Raw genomic sequence first — 14,764 nt, 5'->3', positions numbered from 1 at the left:
CTAAGCATCTCTCCATGCTGTTTCCCATCCCCATAAAAATCAATGAAAACATTAGCAAGCCTGATTCACAGACAAATAACATTTAAAAAAAAAAATCACTGTATGTTAAGCAACGTTCCCCATCCCTCATATCACCGAAATGAATTTCCATCATTGCTGAAACTAACATAGACTCCGTGATTTTTTAAAATTCATTTTGTTTTGGGAATTAAAAAAATAGAAGAAGAAGAAGAAGAAGGAAAAAAAAACCCATGAAAGCTGTCAAGGCAGTTTAACAGAAACTAATAGATTCTGTTGGCTTTGGCCCGGTTTGGAGGACGAAATGGGCAGTTCTAAACCAATCAATGTCTGCTCTGCTTAGAGCCTAGCTGATTTGATGTGGCATGCCAAGGACCCCTGGTCAGACGCACAAACCTATTCCAGTACAAGCTCTAGAAGCCACTTGTTGCCTGCACGGGCGAGTACAAATTTCCATTTGACACAGGTGTCATTTTTGTTAATATCAATCCACTCAGCGCTGTGTCAGGAGCCCGTCTGTACCTCTGTGAAGTGGTTTGGTCATGTGACATCTGGCAAACTCCGTTTAGACGGGCCGGTTGGCTTTCGCGCCCGGGGTTGCATTTCATTTGGGGAAAGACATCCAACCTGATACAGCTTTCTTCATGTCTCTCCTCTACACAGCGGACAATGTTTGAGCTCCTTCTCTCTCTCCTCAGTGTTATTACCATGACTAAAAATATGTCACTGGTAACTCACAGTCTTACAGCCTACGATTTCAAAGAGTTTTAGTAAGCTTCAGGCATCACAATCTACTTTATATATCCACTTTACTTATTTATTGTTTATTGTTTGTTTGCTTGCTTGCTTGTTAATTATGGGGAACAAATTCCTAAAGGACATGCAGTCCTTGGGAAAATAAAGTGAACACAAGGAGGAGTTTTATGGATGCATCTCTGCTGTACATCTCTGTGTACACATTCACATTATGGTCAAAGAGTATATTTGCTGTTATGAAACGTTTTGGAATAAGAATAGTAATGACAAGTAAAATACTCACCGGCAACCTTGTGTTTGGACTTGATGACTCGCTCACACTTTCGTTTGGCACTGACGAGTAGATAGATTTGCTCCTCTTTCGTGAGAACATCATCAGCATCGACCTGTATAGCCGGGGAAAAAAAAAGACTTTTTAATTGAAGACCTAAAACATTGTTTCTTAAATCCACTGATCCATCAACAATGTGGTTTCAACTCCGGATGGATTTGCAGAACAAAGCAGGTAATCCTTTACACACAGCACACACTAGGAAGGGCAAAGCGTTAAAAACCCTCACTAATTACCTCACTGACCAGAGAGAAGCTGCAGTAGACTGAAGGTCAAGCAGGAGAATTGTTTCATTCCCATGTCTTTTAACCAGATAATTCCAGTAAAAATATTTGTCAGAACAATTATGCTTAGGTGCACGTTTAAGGAGTTATATGATGAAAGCATGCACTATGCAAGTCTCAAATGTGAAGAGAAACATCTGCTATTCTAAATATTAGGTGCCTCCGGGACGATCCCGGCTCTAACCTGCGAACTACGTGCCTACACACTCTCCTTGCCGTGAAATGTACAAAAAGTGAGAATATGCTTAGGTTGTGTAGAAAGCATGTGAAAAAAGGCAGAAGAGACAGGAATTCATGGCTTTTTGCAAGTTCTCACTTTGTTTGACCTTCTGCCCATCATGCCACTTTTCTTGTACACTAAAAACATTTACCAAGAAAGGCTAAACACATTCTATCTGTATGCCACCAACAAAAAAGAAGGACTCTTATTTTGAAATAACTAGGTCACGATCAGAAAGGTCGCACATGAATCACAGATTAACTCTAACCACAATGTTTGTTTTAAAAAGCAATCTTATGAGAGATTTTGAAACAGGGTCAAAGAGTTGGGTGTCGAAATCGCAGACGCCTCAGTAACAGAAAGGGCAAAACCATTTTGTGCGTCAGAAGCATGAAGATCACGACTCCATATGCTAACCACTGAAGGAAACTTCATCAGAGGTCCAGTGATCTGAAGCGGAACTTTGCCGACGAGGACAAACATGTGCTTCACAGGATAGTTGCTAAAAAACCACAAAAACAACAAACTCTAAAATCACCTCAGCGCTGCATCCATGCCACCGCGATTGAGTCTTAACAAAAACTGCACGTTGTAATTTGATGTTTACAGCGGAACTGCCATTCAGATGCTGCTCAAAACCAAGCTCAATATCGCTCTGCACGCCACAGGACCAAACAGGGAATACAAAGCTATTTTAGTCCGTCAGATGCACGCTATGGTTCAGACAGTGTTTCAAGATGTACCCCTGTCCCACGACAATGACGCCCCCATACACACACGCCCACCATCGGGATGAAGACAGTCCCATTCTGTGGACTCATCATTCTTGAGATCCAGTCATTATGCTTTATAGAAAAATCCATTATAGAATGTGGAGGAGTTTTCCAAACCCTTATAGCACAAAGAAGTGGAGACCACACTACATCAAGAATGGTCCAGTATTCTACTTAAAGTCGCTCAAAACTTGTTAAAAATTTTCTTAAAAAGGATTGAAGCTGTCCTGAAGGTAAGTATTAAGTAGTAGTATACACACTACTAATATTTTCAGCAAATCACCTTACTGATTTTATTACATTCCAATTAATACCATTACTGGTTAATGAATGCTTATGTAAGCATTGCATACATTCAATAAATAGGTGTTTCCATTACTTTATCCACATCTAAATACAGTGAAATTTCAGCATCACCCTCTAATATTACCCATAACTATATATTGTGAACATAAACATTAGGCCTAGACCAGAAGATTATGAAAGTCTTGATGTGCCTGCTTAAAGAGGTCAGACTACAGTCAAAAAATTTACTGACAATTATTGATAAAAATATAAACTAGCAATATCTTTTAAGGTTCTCTATCAAAAATGTGCAGGTGGTGTTGTGTGAATCTGTTTCTTTTGTGTAAAAAGGGAATGGAACAAATGAGGGACATTGTCTGTGAGGTATGAGTGTTTAACACCACAAAACTGAAGCCATTCAACTCACCCTTTTCATCCTGCCATCAAAGCACTGACCATAATCTGATCACTTATAAAACCGTCACTCACTTTCCCCATGATACATGTGTCAATATTTTTGAATGTGAGGAAGTTCTTGAGAAAGTACAGCCTCTTGGATAAGTAGAACAAGAGCCAAGAACATCAAAATGTGTGTGTGTGTGTGTCCATCACCTGAGACCATTCTATCAATCAATACACACACAGTCTGGTAACATGAGCAGTCCTAGGACTATGTAGACGTATTAAAAATTCCAGACGCTCTGTGGCTCTCGACAGGAAGTGTGAAGATAATTTTGAAATTCCAACTGTGGCAAAGGCCAGGTGATTAATGCCAACTGCTAAGTTGCTAACACAGTTGTGTTCCCGTCAGAGAGGGGGGTCTCAAAGGCGCATGTGGACCGGCATAACTCCTGTACAAACACAATCTCTTACCGTCTTTGGTTGACGCTCGCGGCTGGAGTTCAAGCAATGTTCATCACTGTGTGTGTAAAACCCATTATGTGCTAATCTGACAGAACTGTATGATGTTTTTTTTATGAGATGGATTTTCTACTGGTAGCTTGGTGGCATATATGGTACATATGTTTTTCTAATGCCCATCAGTTTTAATGCATTCCAAGAAGGATAACCATCCTAAATACTGCAGAGTTAGAACCAGCGGGTACAGCTCGGTAATCGGAGATGAGAACGATAAGCCGCATGTCATATACATGCTATTCTCAGGCTACAATAAAAACCGTTCCTGCCATTGGTCTCTGTAGGAATTGTCGGATAAATATTGGGATAAAGTTTTTTTTTTGTCACCTTAAACCAATAAATGACTGTGAGTCTCCGGGGTTTCCCGCAGTCCAACAAGTTAGTTTCAAAGACAAATATTTAAGAGAGCTGCTGATAAGCTCCTTCTTTGGCATGCTAAAATATTTATTCAACCGCAGCTTTTGCATTTGAAAAATATCCAGCACTCAAGAAGTTAGTCAACCCATTTTCTGCTCCTGTCAGTGTATCGGCAAGTGTGTGTGTGTGTGTGTGTGTGTATGTGTGACATAAAAATTCAAATGCGGCATTCTGGATGGCCCTGCCAAAATGACTGCAATGAACGACCGCTCTTTTATTTTATTGCTGAAAGGTTGAGTGACTCTCAGCTTGAGCGTGCCTGGCCATGTTTGTATATGATAATGAGAAACACGTTTCATAGCGGAATTTATAATTCATAATTTCCAGTATTTCAGCGAGGGGAAAGGCGATCCCGATAAAGTCTTGATAGAACATGAGCTTCGCGCCAGTCCCTTGACCACTCACACACAATCACAGTTTTATTCAGTTTTTGGATGAGGGGGAAAAAAAGATATAAAACGCTGCCAGGAATTCCTTTAAATGCATGAAATTTAGTCTAAGGTCAGTAAAACTCAGAGGTTTGGGATTTGAAGGAAGCTTTAACGTTACTCTCTCTCACCCTGCCGGATTTGGTAAACCAACATTAGCTAAAAGGCAACTGAGTGTTTCAGCCCTGAAAAATAATGTGCCATTATTAGCTGGATAAGAGGCCACTTTTTTCCACTTGTATCAGACCAAACATTCATTTAAATGCTCGTGCATCCACTTAATTAAAGTGAAAATCAAGTGAATAAAAAAAAAAAGTTGGTTTTTTTTTCCTAGATAGAGCCACAATCTTAAGGAGCCTTGTGTGTGCAAATACTTTTTTATGATCAGTATGAATACATCACTGCATCGCTTTTAATTCACATGACGTCTAGATGTGAAACTTTAAAATTGAAACAAAGTGGGCTTGAAGGCATCAAAGACTAAACCACTGGCTGGTTGTTTGCAGCTTTCAGCCCTGGGTCAATTTGTGTAACCCCTTTATGTCACCACAGCCATCAGGTACTTGTACACCTCTGAACAAAAGCTGACAGTGCCATGTTTCTCTGTGCTGATGACGGAGTGACAAGCTGTGTCTTAGTTTGCATCACTTTGTCAAATTACACGTTTGGTCGAGAGAGAGAGATCGCTCTTCAGACAAGGAAGAAAGCTCCATGTCGAAAGCTTGATCTTCGCGGCGGTGCAACTCTCTCTCTTTCTGGGAGATACCTTACCTCAATACAGCTATGATTGCTTCAAGTATGTGAGAGAGATAATTATTTCTGGACTGTTTAAATTCATTGGCGGATGTATCCCTCATCTAGATGAGCTGGCTCTCTCTTTTTGTTTTACGTAATTACTGAAAACAATTTATCCAAATTGTTAAAAACTGACTTTGGGCGTATTCACAAGAGTCATGTTAAGAGACTTGGAGAGTCTCAAAATCCTAACTGATTTTGGGCCAGAGTCCAAACTGGCTGCTCCATAAGAAATACAGGCTAATTTCAGAAAAGGGGTGTTCAGTGATTGATTCCTTTTTTTTTTTTTTTCTTTCTTTTTGTCTGTTTTTGTTTTGTTGTCTCAGGTGGATGAGGGGTGCTCTCGTCTGTTAATGCTGAGTCTTCCTATCTTTATTTCAGAGCTCTGTTCTCCAAGCCTGTCTCTGAAACTCAAACATATGACCCCCACACAGAACCACAGCATCTAAACACCATAATATTCTACTCATCAAATATTTTCTCTTCTCTTGTATGAGTGAATGGGGTGGAGAAACGGGGGGAGGGGGGAGCTGAGGTAAGGAAGTCCATTTCGGGCACTGAAAGGCGGTACAGAAGGAGGACATTTATGGCTACGCACAGCAAACAACCACACATGGAACAACATTCCGCCACAAGCAAACACGGACAGATACGGCTTGTTTGCTAGCCCGACTCTTGCCAATACAGAATATTCCAGTGTCCCTTCCAAGGAGGCAAAAATGACATCAAAAATTCACCAGCCAACGTAACACTGTGCAGATGTTGTGCCAATGACAAGCAAAGGAGCCATGGAGGAATCTGAGAACCCTACGTTTCTGCAAACATTCCAGAGAGGCACTAAAAGTGTCATTCCCAACAGCAGCAGTTTCCCCAAATGACATTTTCTCAACTCATCCTCCCCAAATGACATTTTCTCAACTCATCCTCCCCAAATGACATTTTCTTAACTCATCCTCCCCAAATGACATTTTCTTAACTGCTCATCAAAATAAATGAATATCTGTAACAATAAGACACTTCAGCAAAGGGTATGGGAAGATTTACCGAAAGGTTACATGACCTTTGACCTCAGATAGGTGCCAACGAGGTCAAAGCTCAACGGGTGTGAAGGAAACATCCTTGGACGGGCCCCTGAGAGATTTAAGGAACTGGAGCCCAGTTGTTTTGAGCCCTTTTTATTACTCGGCAACACGCACGTGAATTTCACCGCTTCCCCGCACCTCCGGGCTTCGCACCAAAGAATGCCGCGGAAAGAGCAGCAGCCTGCTGCTGGAAAACCCTCTCAGAACTCTTTTCCATTTGATCCCCGCGGTTTAACAGCGAAAACGTCTGAATGGTGCTTGTTTATAAGGACACTGTTCAATACGACATACAGACACGTGGTGCAATCGAAACAGAGAGCCGGATTCTTCTAGAGCATGCCAAATGTTGCTTCCTCACAACAGAACAAGCAGGGCTTATGTCTGGTGGGCGACATACCTGAACCTAATTCAATTGGATGTATATTAGCTTGGCAGCATGCCGAGTGGACCTGCACTGGTGACTGAATGTTACATTTGAGCCAGAAAAACTGCAGAGACACACACTAGTGAAAGACGGAGAGGGGAAAACCTAAACAAATATTCTTCACCGGTATCTGTGGATTTATCCCCAGCGTCTAGACGTTGTATTAAGCTTACAGAAACACAGCGTTCGCCAGAGAACACCCAGAGTTCTCTCTATCTTCCGTTCTTCTGTTGCAATGTGAAGCACAAACGGATTAAAGCTTTCCCCCTGAGGAGGATCATGGGTAATTAGTCTGTGTCTCACGATTATTTTTGAAAAGTATTCCTTCGCCACTGGCTGTACGCCCAGCCACCAGGGCAAACATACGCCTCACAGGACAGAAGCTTACATTTTCATTCAAAAAAAGAAAAAAGAAAAAACACACAGTATTCTTTCAGTTAAGACTTCTCTGGCAGAATGCCAGGGGGAAAATAAGAAAAAAAACACACACACAGTATTAATATACCAGCTTTTGCCTCATTACAGTTTTTGAGCCCAGTTTGAATGAACCATTTTTCTGTTTGTACTCAAACATTGGTGAAATAGAATCAACGATAGTCTTTTTTTTTCAGTTCTCAAGGAAGAACCTCAAATAATATTGAGTTTGAAATATTTAGGCTCAAGTCACCAAAGCTGCATCCGAATTTGCCCAGTGGCTGCTTGCAAGCCTCTGTAAAGTTTCTTACAACAGGACATCAGAAAGTGTTAACATTCTACAAATGCAGTTTTGGCAAAATTGTATGCTTTCAATCTTAGACCTGAGTAAAGCATACTTAATAGCACATAATGTGAGTTTTGTCTGGATTACATTATCCTTAATCATATCTAGTTTTGGCATCCTTTGAATAAGTACTGTCAGTTTTCATTTGGTTTCATGTTCTTCTCTCGTGTTTGTGTATATGTGCATGCCGTGTTTGCCGTTCCACTTTTCAACCTGTCCTTAATCTTTCCATCCATCATCGTCGTCGCCAACTGATGAGATTCCGCCAATCCTGTTGGTGTGTTAGGAGGCTTCTTCCAAAGACTTCTCTGCGTTTGCCCAGATACCTTTCAAATCACCTATGGAATTGTTATTTATTTTGCTGTGTGGCGAGATATGATGGATTACGTTGTGGTCGTTCAGTTTTAAATGCAGGTGGGAAATAGGCATAATTTACATTAGTATCTGCCGTAAGGTTAATTAGCCCTGAAACATGTGAGTCTGGATGCTGTTTTTATTCAGCCCGCCCGTGTGTTTTTGTTTTAACAGAGCCTTTAGTTTTGTGTAGTCAGCAACCTTATGGAAGACTTTTATTTGATTCTGTTGTTTTTCTTGCCGGGTTGTGAAGTGGTATGTTTTCCAAACACAAGTGGCAATTTTATTAAGATCACCTTCTCATTCTTTAGCACAGACCATCTTTTTGTCCATCAATAGTTCCATTATTGTTTCATTAATTGTTCCATTATTGTTTTGGTGTATCCGTAAAACAGTGAACATATGAAATAAGCCTTGGTTGGTTTCTGGCACCACCTCTTACTGGTGACGTTATGGTGCATTACTGTTACTCCTTCCGTACCTGTTAACAGCCCCTCTGGGTCCTAAAACAAAATGACAACAGGAACAGAAACAAAAACAACCTTATATGAATACTAAACTGAAACAGAGGTCTCACATGTTCACCTGACCTGCGGTCCTTCTGACGAACTAGACAGACAAACAGCAAAACAAGACTGAGGAGACAATTAACAAACAAAAGAAATAGTGTACAGAGATCTATTCTAGAAAAAGGGTGGCAGCTAAAATTATCCGTCGCATTCTGGACTGTAATTTTGAGGTCTTAACATTTTTTTCCCCTCATTAAAGTGTGCTTGCAGTGAAGTATATTATTACCATGTAATAATGTAGCTCCTGAGAGATGTTAGTGAGAGGTATGACTGGAAACCTTCGTGTCAAAGGTATTTAGCCATTAGGTGTTGTTGTACACACCAGATAAAATAACTCTTATTAAAACCAAGCAGTCACTACATTTTTAGTAAAGACTGAACAGTAGCAAAATAAAAAAAAAACAGTATCTTTATGATAGTATTTAAAAGACCAGGTGAACGTATTAATAAAAGCTATCCTTGTTAGCCTGTGTATTGACAGAAACAGGCGTGCTCCTGAGGGTGACAGGCTAGTTCTAAACTATCTGCCGCTTCTTAAGCCGTCATTATTTTGTTAACTAGCCTTTCTGAGAAGCTCTGTTCGTGCCGAGATTTGTGGTTTCCGCTTCCCGTCACATGCGATGATGCTAAGCTAAAGCAGATATTTGCTTTCCAACAGGCTTCGACCTTCACTGTGGTCACTCTTCTTTTGCTTTATCCAGCACAATGGTTTGAATTTGTGCAAAGCGGCAGTGGTCAACTAGACCACGTCCTGATATAGCAGGAGGGGTTTTTTTATGCCCTGTATTCTGTATTTGAGATCAGACCACAAAAGTCCCGTCTTACAGTTTTTTTTCCAAATTGCCTATAATTATAAATGATCAAATGCATTAGCCATTTTCTCACAACCATAAACCATTTACTTAGAACTACACACATTCTGGATGCTCCCACTCAGTCTGCAATGGTGGTAGGTTTGTTTTTTTTTTCGCAAAGTATTTTACAAAAACCTCTCATTTAGGTGCAATATTATCGGAGAAAACTCCATGAAATAAACAAGGGGTCCAAGCTATAAATATGTGACTCACAATGCAAAATTCAAGCAACCAATTGTTCAGAACCAAAACTTCACATGTGTAATTTCAAATTGCTTAATTTTACATTTAACTCTCGAAACTTTATCATGGGTGAATGAGACCACAGTGACTCACCATTGGAGCATAAAACAGTCACATAAAACAGAGGCCAAAAGGAGGGGTAAAGTAAAAGTCAACCTAAGACAAGTGAATGTGGAGGAGCCCTGTGTAGACTGTCTTTGAGTCCTTATTTATTTATGTTATTTGTAGTGAAGCCACGGACAGAATTACTGTAGTGCATCACACTCCATTATAAGCTACAGTTTGTGAATGTTGTCAGCTGAAATCATGATTGCATGAACATTTGTTTTTCTGTTGATGTGGAAGAGGATCTACCAGCCTTACATTCCAAAATACACTGTACAATGTGTGTCAGTAAAAGATATCATCATCATCTCTTTGTAGTAAAGCAAGAAACTGCTATTGTAAATATAACTGCTAGACATCTTCCCCCCTCAAAGTCGCATGTTCTAGTGTTACAAATAAACAACAAAATATAGTCAGTCAGGTTCCATTTTAAAACACTATAAAGACCATGGACTATAGTAAAAGTGAACTGTTTGCATAATTGGGGGGGGGGGGGGGGACCAACAACAACAACAAAAAAAACCTTAAGTGTGTTTTCAGGTTTTTTATGGAGATGTGAATCACAGGTGCTACTGCTAAGCAATATATTATTTAGCTCAATGACTTTTGGTTTTGATATCCATGCCTGCTCTATTATTTAATTTTGTTTAAAGGTCTGTGGGTGTTTTGTTCAAATACAGTTTTGAGGAACAAGTTTTGGAAATCGGAAGCACCTGAGCGAAAAAAAAAAAATTGTAATGAAAACCCCCCATCAGACTCTTCTGTAGGATGATTAGAATTCAATTTAAAATTCAACTGATACTACTAACTCCTCATCAAGACTTCCAAAAAGATGACAAAAAAAAAAAAAACCACATGAAATTCATCTTACACTCCAAAGCAGTACCATCTTTTACCATCTCTCACAAACACAGCAGACTCTCTCTATCCCAGGCTCTTTACTCTGATGGTGTATACACGGTGGTACAATCTGATCTCTTTACTATCGCTTACTCCCCCTTCCCATAGCCAGTGACCAGTGTGGAGGTCACCCTCTCTCTGTCAGAAATCCTGGACTTGAGCCATCCTGAGAAACCACAGGATAAGATTAATGAGACTATTAATTTAAGGCAAAGCCATCAGTCAAGAAGGACTACAGCTCTGGAAAAAACAAAACAAAACAAAAAACAACAACAACAAAAAAACCCTCTAACAAGTATGAGACCTTTTTGTTTTGCTACTTTGTGTTTTTCTGGAGGTCAGTGAACTTTTCAAAAGGATCGAAACCTACAAGTGATTTCAGACAGATGTAATGCTTTTCAAAAACAGCAAGCAGTCCATGATTGCAGTTCATTGGTTACTCAGGGATACCCTAATCAATCAACTTTAAGGCAGGACACAGATACCTTCCTGATCCTGAGGTGCTGTGTCTTCTTTGTACCCCATGAATCCCTGAGGAGGCCTCAGAGAATACGCCTCTACAGCTTGGACATTGAATCCAATGAGGTTCCAGCCGGAAAAAAAGGTCCAAAATGAAGCTATCACATTTGTGCACATCAATAATAAATAACACAGAGATACTATTTACACTTCACACTATAGAGGGACTGTATTATGGAAATGCAGGTATTTTTTTTTCCCCTGACATGTTCTGGTCATTTGCCCTTTTTTACACCAGCCCAACATTTCCTTCCTTGTTGTTGGCTTGTTTTCAAAAAAATCTCTCAAGAGCTTTCTCTCTCTCTTTTTTTTCTCATCTTAAGAGTGAGTGCGAGAGACGGAATAACTGAATAACTGACTGACTGAAGGAATCTCGTAAATCAAAGTTCAGCTGAATCTTCTCTTCAGTGGCGCGTCCACAATCTGGAAAAAGCATGAATATGTTACTTTTGACATACTGCGCCACACAAATGTTTTTTAGGCTGGCCTGGGGCTCCTGGATCGCATGAAGAACATGACTCAGTGCCACTCCTCCTCAACTGTGCAATTTGCATTTGATGATAAAAACCACAAACCACAAGACTGGTTGTCCCTTGGAAATGCTTGCAAAACCACACTCTGACTTAGAGCGCCATTCAGATCCTAATTACAGTCCTGTCCTAGCCAGATACGGCGGCGGAGGAGAAGTCTGTTTCGTATGGAAACATTGTGTGTTGCTTTAGTAAGCACATATACCACCAGGCCCCAGAAAAGGCTTCTACCAACATTTTGTTCCCTTTAATTGAAAATTGAGTATTAAAAAAAAAAAAAAAGCATTACATAAAGGAATTTTGAGTCTAAGACAGTCCCATCTTCCTGTATCCTGAGTCCTGCCAAAGCTGCATTTTAATTTTCATCAAGAGCTTAAAAAAACTGAAAACAGTTGCATAACAACCATGAGGACACAAGGAATTTCATAATAATATCCTAATGGGTAGTTTGTAAAAATGTCAATTAAATCCATGACTGATGGTTTGTGCATGTGTGCGAGAGAGATTGACACAGAGAGAGAGAGAGAGAGAGAGAGAGACAGAGAGAGAGAGATGGACAGAGGGGGAAAAAAAGAGAGTGGGGATGGGGCAAAGTGGAGTTGAGAGGCACCCATGAAAATCCCTAATGCATATCAATATTCAATCAGAGAATATAGCATGACTGTACTCATTATCCAAAGCATGATCATGTGGCAGACAAAAAGAAAATCTAGATTAAGGATTAAAAGATATAGCCAGCGTTTTTTTTTTTTTTTATACAAAATATTCTTGAGAGCTTTCTATTTTTAGATAACACAGATGTTGGGCTTTTGACAGAAGCATTAACAATGCAGTGAGGTTAACTCTCATAAAATTCAGTATGTTAGCAGGTCCATTATTGTCTCCAGCCTTATGTAGTCACCAAATGCATAGTGGTAATACACAGGTACTAAAAAATGGCTGATTTCTCTCTCTCTCTCTCTCCTTTGTGTGTGTGTGTGTGTGTGTGTGTGTGTGTGTGTGTGTGTGCGCACGCGCCTTGAAGACCTGTGTCAAGGGAAATCAAGAACTAAAAGGGCTTCAAGACCAAGTAAAAAGATACGAGACAGTAAGTCTGTGGGAGATTACAGCTGTTCAAATGGTTTTCAGTAACAAGTAGTTGTGTTGTGTTTTAGGGATTCACAGAATTCAGTGCACTTAAGTGCTTTAAGAAAACTCAACTAACGTTGAAATTCTGCGCTGCCCCTATACAGTTTGTTTGTCATGCACAGTTCTCAGAGTTTACAGTGAGCTGTGGAGATGCATGTCCTGAATGGATTTTCCCTGAGTTTATTTAGTCAAACCACAAAGGTCAAACTAAAAGCTAACACTAGTTACATCTCCGTTCCTACAAAGGAAGAAATCTCTCTGATGTTGTGATGCTGTTTATGGTAAGTGCTGAACATGACAATCTACAGCAGTGTCCACTCTTGCCACCAGCATTTTCCCTGAATTATTTTTGAGTGAGGTTTTTTCTTTTTCCTTCCTTACATTCAGAATAAACTGCTTTTATGGGCAATAAATGAAATTTAGATTTATTAAGCCTTTCCATTTTTATTCTTCGATATATTCTTCCTTTCTTTATATATATATATATATATATATATATATATATATATATATATATATATATATATATATATATATAAAATGAGGGGCCAAACAGGAAATATATAAAAGTAAGTCTGAATATATAAATATAAGCCCAAATATATAAATGTCAGTCTGCATGTATAAATGTATCTCCGAATGTATAAATGTAATTCTGAATATATATATATAAGTAACTCTGAATATATAAAGTTAGTTTATACTCAGGCATATCACAAGACAGTCGTTTTTCTGTTTTGATTTTTTTTCTTCTTGATAGGCTACTGAGTGAGCAAGACAGGTTTAACATCAGCAGCAGTAAAATTTTACAGTACAATCACAGATGATCAAGCAAAAACGTTAAATAATTTAAATTTGAATGAGGCAATAATTTGGACTTAATTAAGGGGTCCTTATTTTCTTGGTATTAGGACGGCAGCGTTCGCCACTATTAAAGGACACACTGATGTCATTTAGAACTTAACGCGTTGTCTTTATTTTCGGCTGTTTTCGGCCACAGCCACGCCTTACAAAACACAATTAACTTTCCCCACTTAGTGTCGGGGTTTATTTCGCTACAATGACCGGCGCGCTATACATTATTAGTTGAATACTTGACTCTGATTGGTCAGTTACGGCATTCTACGGTCTGTTATTTCTGAATAGCAGACTGCTGCTGTGAATAACAGACCGTTGCTATGGAACTATTTTTTAGCGGAAGTAATAAAATAATTTTTAAATCAAAAGAATCATTTTCAAATCAATATTGTGTGTCAAATTATTGATTGCTTTAATAAGTAGCCGTGTAATAAGCGGGATAGTGTACAGTTAGCTGGTCATCATAGTGAAATAAACCCCATGTAACTGTACATCTCGTAACTAAACTGTGCACATCTGATAACTTTATACACCATGGTGAACTTGAACACGCTACAGGATCTTTCAAGTCGGGGAGCCAAATTCCAAAGTGCACTGGTGAAAAGATGGCCCAAACAGCTGGAGAAATAGTAAATAATCTCTTAACCAACCGTGTTCTTATAGCTCAATGGCAAGTTCAAGCGTACACCAAACTAGGGATGAAGATGTCTGCACAGTCTTTCGCCGAGGTTTTAAACCAGGCGAACGTTTTCCTGCTCCTGTTTACAACCTGATGCACTTCTCCAAACCACCTCAGCGAAATAGCATGCAGACTTCTTCCTCCGTAGTTTGGTGTCCGCTGGAACTTGCCATTGAGCCATAAGCACACAGTGTTCTGTCGCTCCTGTCGCATTTTGCAGCAAGGGTTTCTATGAAACCAACGCTTGTTATGAGATTATTTACTATTTCTCTACCTCTTTAGGCCATCCCTTCGCAAATTCTCCGTCAAATTTAGCTCCCCTACTTAGAGGGTCCTAACACCAAGAAAATAAGGACCCCTTAATTAAGTCCAAATTATTGCCTCATTCAAATTTAAATTATTTAACATTTTTGCTTGATTATCTTTGATTGTACTGTAATACTTTACTGAAGCTAATGTAAAACTTTTTTTGCTCACTCAGTAGCCTATCAAGAAAAAAAAGAGAAATTATTTAAAAGAAAAACGACTGTATTG

At 39.4% G+C, this 14,764-nt stretch overlaps 1 protein-coding gene across 1 annotated transcript in view; it reads right to left on the bottom strand.

The window, feature by feature from the left end:
* pth1r (parathyroid hormone 1 receptor) overlaps positions 1–14,764 on the bottom strand; it is a 53,176-nt gene that overhangs the window by 24,465 nt on the left and 13,947 nt on the right. The window contains exon 2 of the mRNA XM_030774789.1: positions 1,058–1,160. Coding sequence (XP_030630649.1) covers positions 1,058–1,160 — 103 coding nt within the window. The remainder of the gene's footprint in view (positions 1–1,057; positions 1,161–14,764) is intronic.

This window comes from Chanos chanos, chromosome 5 (assembly GCF_902362185.1).
Source record: "Chanos chanos chromosome 5, fChaCha1.1, whole genome shotgun sequence".
NCBI lineage: Eukaryota > Metazoa > Chordata > Actinopteri > Gonorynchiformes > Chanidae > Chanos > Chanos chanos.
The sequence above is the reverse complement of the archived record's forward strand: the minus strand, read 5'-3'. Positions and strand labels throughout refer to the sequence as shown.